This window comes from Glossina fuscipes, unplaced genomic scaffold (assembly GCF_014805625.2).
Source record: "Glossina fuscipes isolate IAEA_lab_2018 unplaced genomic scaffold, Yale_Gfus_2 1, whole genome shotgun sequence".
NCBI lineage: Eukaryota > Metazoa > Arthropoda > Insecta > Diptera > Glossinidae > Glossina > Glossina fuscipes.
Genome location: NW_023998415.1, coordinates 30223221 through 30235811, shown reverse-complemented (window position 1 = coordinate 30235811; position 12591 = coordinate 30223221). Strand labels below are relative to the sequence as shown.

At 34.9% G+C, this 12591-nt stretch overlaps 1 protein-coding gene across 1 annotated transcript in view; it reads left to right on the top strand.

Annotated features, from left to right (window-relative positions):
- The window catches only part of LOC119631650 (agrin), a 13297-nt gene extending 983 nt beyond the window's left edge, over positions 1-12314 (top strand). Inside the window, exons 2-6 of the mRNA XM_038024046.1 lie at positions 10130-10509; positions 10579-10685; positions 10742-11254; positions 11328-11525; positions 11608-12314. Of these exons, the coding sequence (XP_037879974.1) occupies positions 10130-10509; positions 10579-10685; positions 10742-11254; positions 11328-11525; positions 11608-12151 (1742 nt within the window). The 3' untranslated portion in view covers positions 12152-12314. The remainder of the gene's footprint in view (positions 1-10129; positions 10510-10578; positions 10686-10741; positions 11255-11327; positions 11526-11607) is intronic.
- Positions 12315-12591: the final 277 nt, after the last annotated feature.

The following is a 12591-nucleotide window of genomic DNA, read 5'->3' as shown; positions in this document are numbered from 1 at the left end:
GATTTAATGAAATGCGAGTCAAGAACACGGAGCAATAATTTTTATTTATTGATTCAGCAATCGCCTACTTATGACCAAGTCATCATTAAGTCGACTCTGTCACTGAGTCACTAATCAATAGTATGCAAATTTTATAATCTCTCCCATCTTAACGCAACAAACATATAAAAATCTTCATATATTCCTTATATTGAGTACAAATTGCAAAACTTATTTAGCTTTCGTTTTTCTTTTATACCATAGCTAATAATAATGGCCTACGTATGGCCTGGTCTGTATAGCCGCCTGTAATCATTTTGAAGATTCTGACAATAAAATGATATTTTATTTTTTTTTTTTTCACACCGTTATGCTGTTTAAATATTTGCCAGAGACTGTTTAAATATTTAAGAGTCGATAACGTTTTTTTCGTTTTCTTCTTCTAAGAGGACGTTTGTGAATGCACGATTTAATTACAGTTTTTTGTTAAATCGTCATTTGCCCGTCATTAAAAAATTAATTTTCACAAAAACAAAAAAAGAAAAAAAAGAATGTTTTATTACATTAACCTCTGGCAAAGAGAGACGCGAAAGCCACACGTAACGGTTTATGGAAATACACATTCACCATTGATTGGATTCAAACAATGCAAACATCAAGCGCATGGCGATCATCATGACTTGGCAAAATACAAAGCAAGATTATTACGCATGTATATATGTGCATACATACGTATACGTGACCATTTTCACATGGCAGCGTTCAAGCTCATACTTATTAGGTTAATATTTAGTAGAGACGTTCAAAAGACAATTTTTCTCTTCTATTATATATGCTTTTATATAAAAATACATAGACAGCTAGGAACAAATAATAAATATTGCACATTTCGTCTTGACAATAAATATATATATATATATATAAGAGATTTACAAAATATATTGAAAAAAAAATATATATTTTTTTACGCTCTATACTAGTTGCGATACAGGATCTATCAGATTCGTGTGGATGTATAACACACCGACAAGAACTTAAGAAAAGTCCAGTTGCTATTATTGCTATTGATCGATTCGAGCCCCCTCGCCATTTTCAAAACATTCTTTATGCAAACAAAATATGCAATGTCCAGAATATTGCTTGACAAAAATCAGCAAAATATAGTATTTCCGCTTGCAAAATATATGCGGAAATTTTAAATCGGATGGAACTATCCTTTAAATATTCTTGGCAAATAAAAATTCTTGCAAAAAAGTAAACCTTTATATGACGTTTCATCGAATTTGCAAAAATTTTATAATGACATCTAGTCCAGAATAGCTATTTGCGTAGATCTATTTTTAGACCTCTGCTTTTTAGGGCAACAAAATCGATTTTTTGACATTTTATGTAAAAAATAAGTGAAGAAATCTGGACCACGTGGTTTCAAATCTCAGTCTCAATGCCCAAGATTTGCCATAAAACGTAAGCATTTACTTTATCCGCATAAGTAGCCGAGTAGTTAAGAATCGCGACTATCAAACTATTTACACCTATGTATACACCTTAAGTTTAAGGGTGTGTGTAGAGTTCTTTCTTTGGTTGCAGCGATAATGAACGTTTAGCCGGTAAAGACACAACACTTATCGACTGCGCCCACCACCTCTCTATCTCTTTCATTTTTCTCACTTCTTCACTGTCGCCATGATGCACCAGAGGACATCTACTCAACGATTGGCCACATGAGCAAAAAATTGTTTACATGGTAACGAGATGCCATTGACGAAAATATGCAAAATATTGCGTGGACATGGCCAATTTTATCTATTCTTGCCCGGCTACACTAGATTCATGCACAAAACAAAAAAGTTTGATCGTCGTAACACTCGCAGGTTCTGAATAGTAAGCAAAAAACCCAAATTTTTTTTGGCTTTTGGAAGCAAGAGTGCTTTCAGCTTCCTTGCTTTAACCAATTTAGCTCATTTTCAAAAGATGGACATGCCTGAAATTATTTCCAATGTTTTTGTTAAATTTGAAGACGCTATCGCTATTTTCACCGGTAGACTGGGAGAGTGTTTAAGGCAAGCATTATCCTTATGGGCAATCGGGGAGTTTGATATGCTTATATCGACTCAGAATTTGATACTGATCAAGAATATATGTAATTTATAGGATGTCTGAGCCGTCCTCCTGGGTAATGCAAGCGTTCCGACACAATGAATATATCGTTATCCCTTGGCATTGGATATAAAATGTTTAACAACATTGAAGTAATTGCAAGTACAAACTTTTAAATGTATATAGTGTAGGCAATCCCATGCATGAATTCTTTGCATGTAAAGAACCCGTGTAGACCTAGCTTTTATATAAGACTTTCTCTCTTCAATTTTGTTATGTGCACACACATTATTTAGATCAGTTAACAATTTCATTAAAAGCTATAATAAGCAAACGACTTTATTGCATGACGTGTCAAAGAAGATAATCAACATTATTGCATTGGGAAGAAGCCAAACCGACCAAAATGCTACGCTATTACTAACTTAAGGAAAAATAATTTTAGTTTCATTAAGTTAACGAAAAACAAGATCCAATATGATGGTTGGGCAAAGCTGACCGACCATTAAACATTCTACACTATGTCATTTAATTTAGTCCTCCATTGTTTTCGTAATAAATTACGAAAAATTCCACACATTGGGCGTTTATATGGATAGCGGTTCAAATGATGAACTGAAGTGCTCCATAGTTAGCAAAATTAGAAACGTCTTAATAAAGAAACCTCTTGTCGTCATACCAGCTTTCTACATATGAAATCGGAAATTTCGTATAAAAAAAAACGCATTTTTCGCGCGAAAATGATAAAAAACTATTTTCTCCAAAGTATTGCCCATCTCAGGCTGCACATTTTGTGGATGCCACGACAAAAAATCTGTTGCGCACATTATCGTGCATTTTCTTATAAAATGAAGCGCTGCTCAGCAAGTGCTTGTCCCATGGATGCAAGCAAGTGGTGATTGGAAAGGATTCGAGTTTGGTGAGTAAGCCGCATAAACTAGCATTTCCCAGACGAGTGCTTCCAAGATTACGTTACCCAGCTAAATTTATGAATGGATGCATGTGAGGATGTCCTGCCTCTTTGATACCTAACACCGAAGCCCCCATCATTCGGATGTTCATTTTCTCACAACGTTTCCAACACCCGTAAGGAAGTATTGGAAATAGTGAATAGAGTATATATGCTTGATTAATATGAAAAATCAGGCATGTCTGCTGTTTCCGTTTGCCTATGTCTGTCGGCTTTTGTGGCAAATATTCGCCTATTCGCAAAAATTAAGATACCGGGTTCAAATTTGGCAAAAACATTGAAAGCTTTTATGGCCTGGTTGGCGAAATCAGTCAAAAGACGCGCCCGCAGAAAAACTTAAACTGGAAATAGTTCTGTTTTCAAAAGCCAGAAAATGTAGTCTTTTTTTCATATTCCACAACAGATATAACGATAAATATGTCAATGTATTTTATATGGGCCATAGTACACTACTTGTGCAAAAATGGAGAAAAATTGCCTTTATTTTTACGAAAAAGTTGGTGGGTACAAAACATTCAACCATAACCAGATGTATTTTTTGTACTTGTTGATGTTCTGGTCGTTTTCCGAACAGCGAACTGTTTAAATCAATCAATTTTTGTTAACAAAGCTTGTTGGTAATCGTTTCATCGACTTTAAGGCTAATACCAGACCAAGGTCTGGTCCCACCAAACACAGAATATCGCCCTCCTGTCAAAACGATTCAGTCTCGCAGCCATTGTAGTTGGTATGTACGGATCTACTCATGCATTTTTACGCCTTCGATTGTGAAAATAGATCCACTTCTCATTCCCGCTTAGGGCATGATGCTAGAAAGTCTTTCTTTGCCATCGTACGGGCAAAGAAGACATGTTGCCGTCAAACACTTTTTATTTGGCATAAAGCTCAACATTTTCGTTGTTAGAAATACAATTTTTGTGTTGCGATTTATGTCGGCATTACAAGTGCCTATTATTCCAAAATGTTCAACCTATAAAAGAAACCACACTTCGGATATCAATGTCTACTGCATGTAGTGTTAGAGCCGTCTATGGCCCAATTCCGGTTTCATATTTACGTACTTAAGAAAATAGAAAAAATCAAATTTTCGTACCATTCACTAAACTCTCAAATAGATTGGGGCCCAAAAAATAGAAGGGGTCGAATTATTTTTATGTCAAGGCAATATTGCGGATCAATTTTCATCATAAATTATTCAAAATTTGTCTTTTTTGCAATACAAAGTTTTATCTTCCATGAAAGCCCGTTTATTAGTTGCATTTCAAAAAATCGACCCACCGGATTCAACTTTGATACCATTCATTTCTTTGCCAAATTAAAGATCAATTTTGTGTCACAAATATTAAAAAAAATAAACCTTTTGCCCCCATAAAGGTTTACTTTCTTTTCATAACTAGAATATATAAACTCCAAGTTTCGAGCAAATGGTTTTTATGTCAAACTACTATTAAGGAGAATATTAAAAATTAGACCGCTTTGTAAAAGCTTACTTTGCATAGGGGCTTACTTTGTGAAAGGGGGCCTAGTTAGTATGCCGAACTACTATTAAGTACTATTAAGTCCAATCCAATTAATTTTCAATAGGATTCAGTTTACGAACAAAACACATTAGTTTACCAAAATTTCTCAAAAAATTACAATCTGCAGATTGAACACAAAAAAACATGCACAGAGATCAATCCGATATACGGATGGGCGGATAACTTGACATGATTGCAAAAATTATCCTGAATCGATCGGTACTTTTCTGCTTTATAAATCTTTCAACGTTTGCGATTATTGTCGTGGCGTAGTGTCTGCATACACACATAAGGAATAATTAAAGAAATATGTCTAAATAAAAAATGAAAATTAAGTAAAAAGATTATAGTCGAGCCAGACCGACTATTAGATACCTAATACCGATTGACTAATACACTACACTCGTTTTGGTAATGATACAATAAACGTTACACATTATTTCCGTGCAAAGACATACTTTCCATAAAAGCCCCCATATTATAGGAAACCTTATGTGTGGTGGTATTCAAAAAATAGATCCGAGTAGGTTCAAATTTAGCACAGTTAATTTTTTTATTTTAAATTACACGTATGATCTGATTTTCATCATGAAGTATTCGAAATTAGACCTTTTCGTCATATGAACTTCACTTTTCATTATATGATAGGGATTTCAAAAATTTTCCCAAAAGTTTTTGTCAAAAGTTTTTATACCAATTTAGTATATTAGGCCATGCTATTACTTAGCCAAGTTTGTTGAGAAATTTTGCTGGCTGCAATTTTTTCAGAATAGCGCGTTACATGGGGAGTGGCCGAACAAATGGATCGATCCAAATTTCATTCTCAATAGCGTTCTTCCTTGGGTCAAAACACGTCCATGCATCAAATTCTCATTAAAATATCCCAAAAATTTCGACCTATAGCTTGAAGATACAAGGTACGTAATAAACAGTCTAGCTCGACTACAATGTTTTCAGCTTGGTATTATAAATAATTTAGTTCAAAGACATAAACTCCGGGACTAAAACTACGATCAAGGTTAACAACTAAGGCAACTCGTTCTTTGTTTTTGTTTTTTTAAAGATACACAAGATGGTTAGTGCAGTCGCTTTAATAAAGTTACATATTTTATTGATACGTTAAGTTTCCCAGATACTGTCAAGATGTCCGAACCAAGAATTGGGCCACAAAACATATTATTTTCGATACTTTCATTTGGCAAATTTGAAATTTTTTATCTGATTACGAGATGATTATCTGAAACGAGAGCTGCCTAGAACACTATAGGTTTCAAAAGAGATTTGAATATTCATACTTTCTTAGCCTCACTTAATGGGGATTTTGCGCTATTCATTGTACCAACCATAGGTCTTATAACGTTAACTTTTCAACTTACATCACTAATTAAGGGTTCGGTTTGTGCGGATGTATGCAAGGCGCAAAAAGACTTGAGATAGACCTACTGTTTGTTATACCGATCAATTCTGGTAGTGATTCTAGACTTATCTGTCCGCCTGTTCATCTGTCCGTCGTGTTTTCTTGTGTCGTCCTTGGCCTAAGGACAAACGCTATTGAAAACGATTCGAATCGAACCAGTTTCTCCACCATTTCCATAGAGTGCTGTACTTTGAAAAATCGTTATATGAAAAACTGTAAGATGATGGAGGCGACGGAGGAGGGTAGTGGACCACCTGTGTAGTGTTTTTACTTGTTTTTATATAAGCTATTGATAGAATTATTGCGAAATTTTAAACGAAATTTACAAGAATTAATTGAAAAAATTTCTTCTTCACCCTCATCATTCGTCACATACAACATAACCATAAAGTTAAATTCACATATACACAGATTAATGCGATTTAATTAGCATTAAAGGCGTCAAATTTGTCGAACACATATCGGACCCATAAAATTTGTGCAATTCTAGGGTACGTTACTATCGACATTCACTTATTTAATCGCAACAATCCCCTTTTTATATCCAGCACCGATGGACGGAGACATATTTACTTGGGCCGAATTCTTGCAATACCGAGAAGGACGCATCGAAGAAATCTACAATTTATAAAAAAAAAAAAAAAAAAAAAAAAAAAAAAAAACTTATTTTAAACAAATCGTTCGTTAACGAAAATGCCTTAATAAATATCCAACGTAATTTGTTATATGTTTTTTAAGTTTGAAGCAATAATACAAAATTCACACCTGTAATTGCTTCTCATATATCCTCACGTACACCGTCAGAAGCATATTTACCATGTCATTAATTTATAAATGTTCTACTCGTCAATATTTTTAACATATTAACGGAGCATGTAAGCATGACACAAGTATCAATTAAATGGCTCTTGGCATCAACTTAAACACTTATAATCGTAGATCTACATTCATGCAAACATATCCATCCATACGTTATTACATCCAAACACATATATGCATATGCATATGCACGTACAACGAGAGCAGCTGGTATTGGAATGCGTTTAACTAGAAGAGAGAAGACCGCAAAATGAGAAAAAAAAAAAAAAAAGAAAAAGAAAAAGAATAAATGAATGTAAACGAACAAATTGCTTTAAAGCATTATACATTATTGTTGTTTTTGTTGTACAGCGAACATCGCAACGTGCAGCAGACTAGGATAGAACACCTAATTGCAAACATGTGCATACACTCATGCACATAAGCATATATATATATATATATATATGTATTACTGGGGGAAGTGAAAATGTGTTATCGCTTTGTGCTGTGCGCTGGCTATTCTTGATGGCTGGATTATCAAGTGTTAACGCAATAATTATTTCAATTTGTTGGTTAATAATTGTAATTGAAAGAATTTTTGCATGCACGCCCAGATTTATGTGCATATAAGTATTCCAGATGTTAATGAGTGCGAATCACTTACATACGTATATATGTACATACATACCTGCCTGTGTGTACGTACACCTGTCCGTCTATCTGTCTGTCTATCATATTTATAATAAATACAATAATTTTTAAAACTAATATAATTTATATATAGCATAAATTACTAGTGCTATGCATATATAATTAAGGCATTTACTCGTATGATTTTCTGTCGGTCAGTGAAAATATGTGCATACATATATGCATGCGTTCGCTAAAAAGCAACGAAAGTTTTTCTTTACACCGTCTGGTTAAAGATTTTCTTAGGAAATTGAAACCCTGAATTTCAATGATGTACTGCTTTGTTGTTTTAACGACTGCTGTTGTTGTTAATGTTAATAAAGATTGGAAGATGATAGCTGCTGGAAACTGTACTGTAACCCACATAACATGGTAAAAGCCATAAACTCATGCTTGTCTATTAAAGTTGTTCTTGTTTTTACTACTACCACTAGTGCTGTTGATACTTACGCTGCTGCTGTTGCTGTTTCTGCTGCCTCAGCTTCTGCTTATGTTGATGTTGATATTGCTGTAGCTGCACATTGCACCACGAAATGAAATGAAGAAAATGTTGAAAATGCTCCATAAGAGTGATGGCAGTCAGACATAGAAAGAGGGAATTAAATACCTATATATACATATATACACTATATGTAAAGACAAACATAACTTTCACTTTTAGTTGTTTCACAGATTTAGTTGAATTAGTTTTCTTTTTCTACCTCAGTACCATATATTTGAATTGTTAGTTTAGCTACATTGTGTAGATTTCTTATATATTTAAATCCTTACTTAGAAGCACGAATTGCTGCTCCATTCATCTTCATGGTAAAATAGTTGCATATTTCATGCTATAGTTCAAGGAATTGATCGAAGCGAAAAATAGTATACGTGCTATACTATACAGTATTCAGCAAATATATAAAAACGCTGATATGTACAATGAATTTTGCTTTGAAATATCCATAGTAGACTCTTCCAAAAAGTAAACATTTGAAAAAAAATATGCACAAAGATGTGATTCAGTTTGCTCAATCCGCGTTAAACCAGTTACGAAGTTCACCTGAGCTTTACAGGCTCATAAATGGACACTCTTCTTACAAAAACCTACATGAAAATGATTGAACCCTTATCGAATGACACAAGTCAGGTACGGCAGTTTTCCGTGGTCGTATCTATAGTGAGTTCTCAGCCGCTAAACTCGGATAGTACTTATCCATTAAGAACACACTCAGTAGACTGGGACCATCACTTCCCTAATTCTGTTTCTCTCCTCTCCTCCTTCTGACAGTCATCGTGTTACACGAATAAAGGACATCACATGAGTGCGTGGTCATATTAAAAAAGAAAATATCACCCTTAGAACTCATTGCTAGTGGCTACACCTCATTGTCTAACACAATTCTTATTTTTGTTATAGAACACAAAATTTTATCTTGTTTATATATATAGGCATATTTTTCATAAGCGTAGTTCCGGGGGAGCGGGTCCAAAACGCAACCTAACGTAATAGAAGTTTAATGCTTAAATGTGGCAGGATCCAAAATAGGCATAGATGGTCCAAATTTTGCAGAGTTCATTTTTGTATGAAGTTACTATAACATTATGGGTCAATTTCCATCATCACTTGTTAAAACTTAGATTTTTTTGGTCTCTACAAATGATCAATTTTCATGAAAATTTTTATTATGATAAGATCCAAAAAATAGGCCGAGACGGTCCAAATTTGGCACAGTTAATTTTTTGTGATATATTACTATTATGATATAATTTTGATCATGAAGCACTGAAAATATACTTTTTCTTCGTACGAACTACAGTGTTCTCTATATGAGACGGGGTTTAAAAATTGCCCCAGCTAGAAGTCCGAAGCATTCATACCAATTTAGAATGCCGAAACACTACTACTTAGCCACCTTTATTGAGAAATTTCAAAAATTACAATTTTTTTCCATATAAGGAGTTTTCAGATTTGGACGTTATATGGGGAGTGATCGAAAAAGTGGACTGATCTGAACCATTTTCAATAGCGTTCGTCCTTGGGCGAAAACACGTCACTGCACCAAATTTATTCAAAATATCTCAAAAAGTGCGACCTGCAGCTTGAACACAAGTTTACATAAAGGGATATCAGATGAACAGATAGGCTTAGATCGATTTAAAAAACGGGCGGACGAATTTTATAAAAAAGACGATCTACTTTGACTCTTGCAAGAAAGCTCGCGTTTACATTATTAGATGCAGTCTTTTTTTTTTAGGCATTACGTTAGCAACAGCTGATTGCATCATAAAATTTTGCTAGAGCGAACTTTAAAACGGTAGCATAGCCCGGACGCGTAATAGTATTAGATAGTCTTAAATGTTTTAAACTTATAAGTGGGGATAGAATTACTTGGTATCAAATTCCAAATGTAATTCAAATTTATTGCCCCTAACTCTCTTAAACTCCTCCTGAATGTTGTTCTTTTTTTGGGCCTGCCAGGCAATGTCAAAAAATACAATATTAGATAGGTGTGTTGGAAGTGAAATCTCTCTCTTAAAATTTCTTTGAAAAACCTTTGTAAAAGAAAACCTTTGAAAGGGAATTACAAGTTAAGTTTACTGCCTATAACCTTAAGTGGACTGCTTTTACGCAGTTGCCTTATTATTTTACTTATTATATATTCTTATTTTTAGTAACCGATTCACCCATTAAAATTATTAAATTACCTGCGCAAGCTTCAATAGTACGCTTTAGTCGCAGTGAGCAAGAATTTCCATACGTTAGCAATGGAACAAATATGGAATTATTAGAAACAACTACCACATGGTTGGACGATGTCACAGACGAATTAGAAATTGATTTACAAAATGATGCAACCGCTTCACTGTTTAATGAGGAATTGAATTTTATGTTGCCACCAAGGCAAAACCGTGCCAGCATTTCGAATTGTCCCAGATCTTGTCCGCCTAGTTTAACGGTTGGCGCAGAGCCGGTGTGCGGGTCAGACGGTTTCATTTACGCAAATCTATGTGATATGAAAAAGAAAACTTGTTCGCGTAGCGGAGCCATTAAGGTGATAACATAATGATATGTTCAGATAGTTTTTAACTTTGAACTGAATATATTTTGAAATTTTATTTAGGATATTAAAAACGGTTGTGAAAGAGCTCGTGGATCGGATTGTAAACATCGCTGCTCCACCGAAAAAGATCCGGTTTGTGGTACGGATGGTCGTACTTATTTAAATCGGTAAGTGAAAAGTTTTGAATAAAGTCTTTGCTTAATTTTCTATACTACCTTCGTAGATGTATGCTGCGAGTACAGGCTTGTCGCATTGGCTTAGCAGCCGTGAAAATGTCACATGTAGGCCCTTGCAGTAATACCAGTGCAATCCGTGAATCTTGTCCGGTGGATTGTAACAGCGCTCCTAAGGATGGTCCTGTTTGTGCGTCCGATGGTAATGTGTATAATTCCACCTGTGAAATGAAACTGCATACGTGTGGACAAGGAGTAGTTAAAACTAGTCGTAAACATTGTCAATCCACTCGGATGTGTCGTGAATCATGTTGGCGTGTCGCCAGACCCACATGCGGATCCGATGGTCGCCTCTATGCTAGTCCCTGTAAGATGCGATCTTCAAATTGCGGCAAGCACGTATTCGAAGTACCCCTTTCATTCTGTATGGCTCAGGAACGTCATGGTAGCCAGGTTGAAGGTTGCCCCACCGAATGTTTAAAGAACGACGGAGAGGTTTACGTATGCGGAAGTGATGGTAACATTTATTCGTCGCTATGTGAGTTAAAAATGCTTAATTGCGGGTAAATAAAGAATAATTGAAAATAGAACTTGAAATAATTAAATTAATTAATCAAACAATTATTTCTCTGACAGACCGCAACGTAAGTCCATACAAAAGATGAGCATGGATAAATGTAAGACTCGTCTGACTAGATGTAAACAATTGCCTTCGTGCAAAGATTTTAATAATTTATTTGGATCTATATTCTCCTCGAAGAGAAATGATAAATTGTGCGGCACGGATGCAAAAACGTATAACAACGAATGCGAACTAGCTCATGCTACTTGTTTGTGAGTATATATCCTGCAATTTCTTAATATTATAGCATGACAGCGGTCGAACCGTAATTAATACGCCATTTTTCACAAATAGGAGAGGTGTTAACTTGGCCCATGTGGGATCTTGTACCGATCTGAAAACATCCCTTAAAGATTGCGGAGAACGTTGCACTCGTTTGGATATTGAAAGTGGACCCATTTGCGGCTCTGATGGCAATACGTATGGATCAATGTGTGAATTTAAACGTCGAACGTGCAATTTTCGTGTGGTGCCAGTTTCTTTAAAAAATTGTCTCTTAACAGAATTTTGCGAAACAGACTGCGATGCACAACCGCCGAATTTTGTATGCGGCTCTGACAATAAATTCTATAAGTCCGAGTGTCATATGCGCAAAGAAAATTGTGGCAAACATGTCTTTGTTGTTCCGCTGAAACGATGTCTAAGTAACGTACAATACAAGGGTTGTGCGCGGATATGTCCACCAGACTATGAGCCGATATGCGGCAGTGACAATATGACATATTCGAACGAATGCTTATTGGAAATAGAAAACTGTCGCACAAATAGTACTATAACTATACAATATTATGGAGCCTGCGGTCGGCCTGATGCACCGTCAACAAATTTTTTGTATTAGTGAAAGATTACGGGGGAATTGAAAATTCATTCCCTTTATATTTATAATAATAAAATATTTATTTCTTAGATATTAAGTGTTATACAGTAAGCAAAGACAGACATCTTCTCACCATCAAGTTATACATACATTTACGCATATATAAATTTATTTATATGGATTTGTGTGTAGTTTCTTTTAAACAATAATAAAAAAATATATAAATAAGTTATGTCAGAAATTGAGGGGGCTTCTAAGCTCAAGCTGAATCATCAAATAATTTACTAAGCATAGCTTTGATTTCATGCGGCTTATACTTGACATACTAAACTGCACGGCAGCACACCTTTAAAGAAAGCAAACACAAGAGATGAAGCACGTTCTTTAGAATGTATTTTTTTTTTTAAATTTGTCTAAAGCTCAGATCAGCGTACCGTATATTGTAATTTATTCAAAACCTT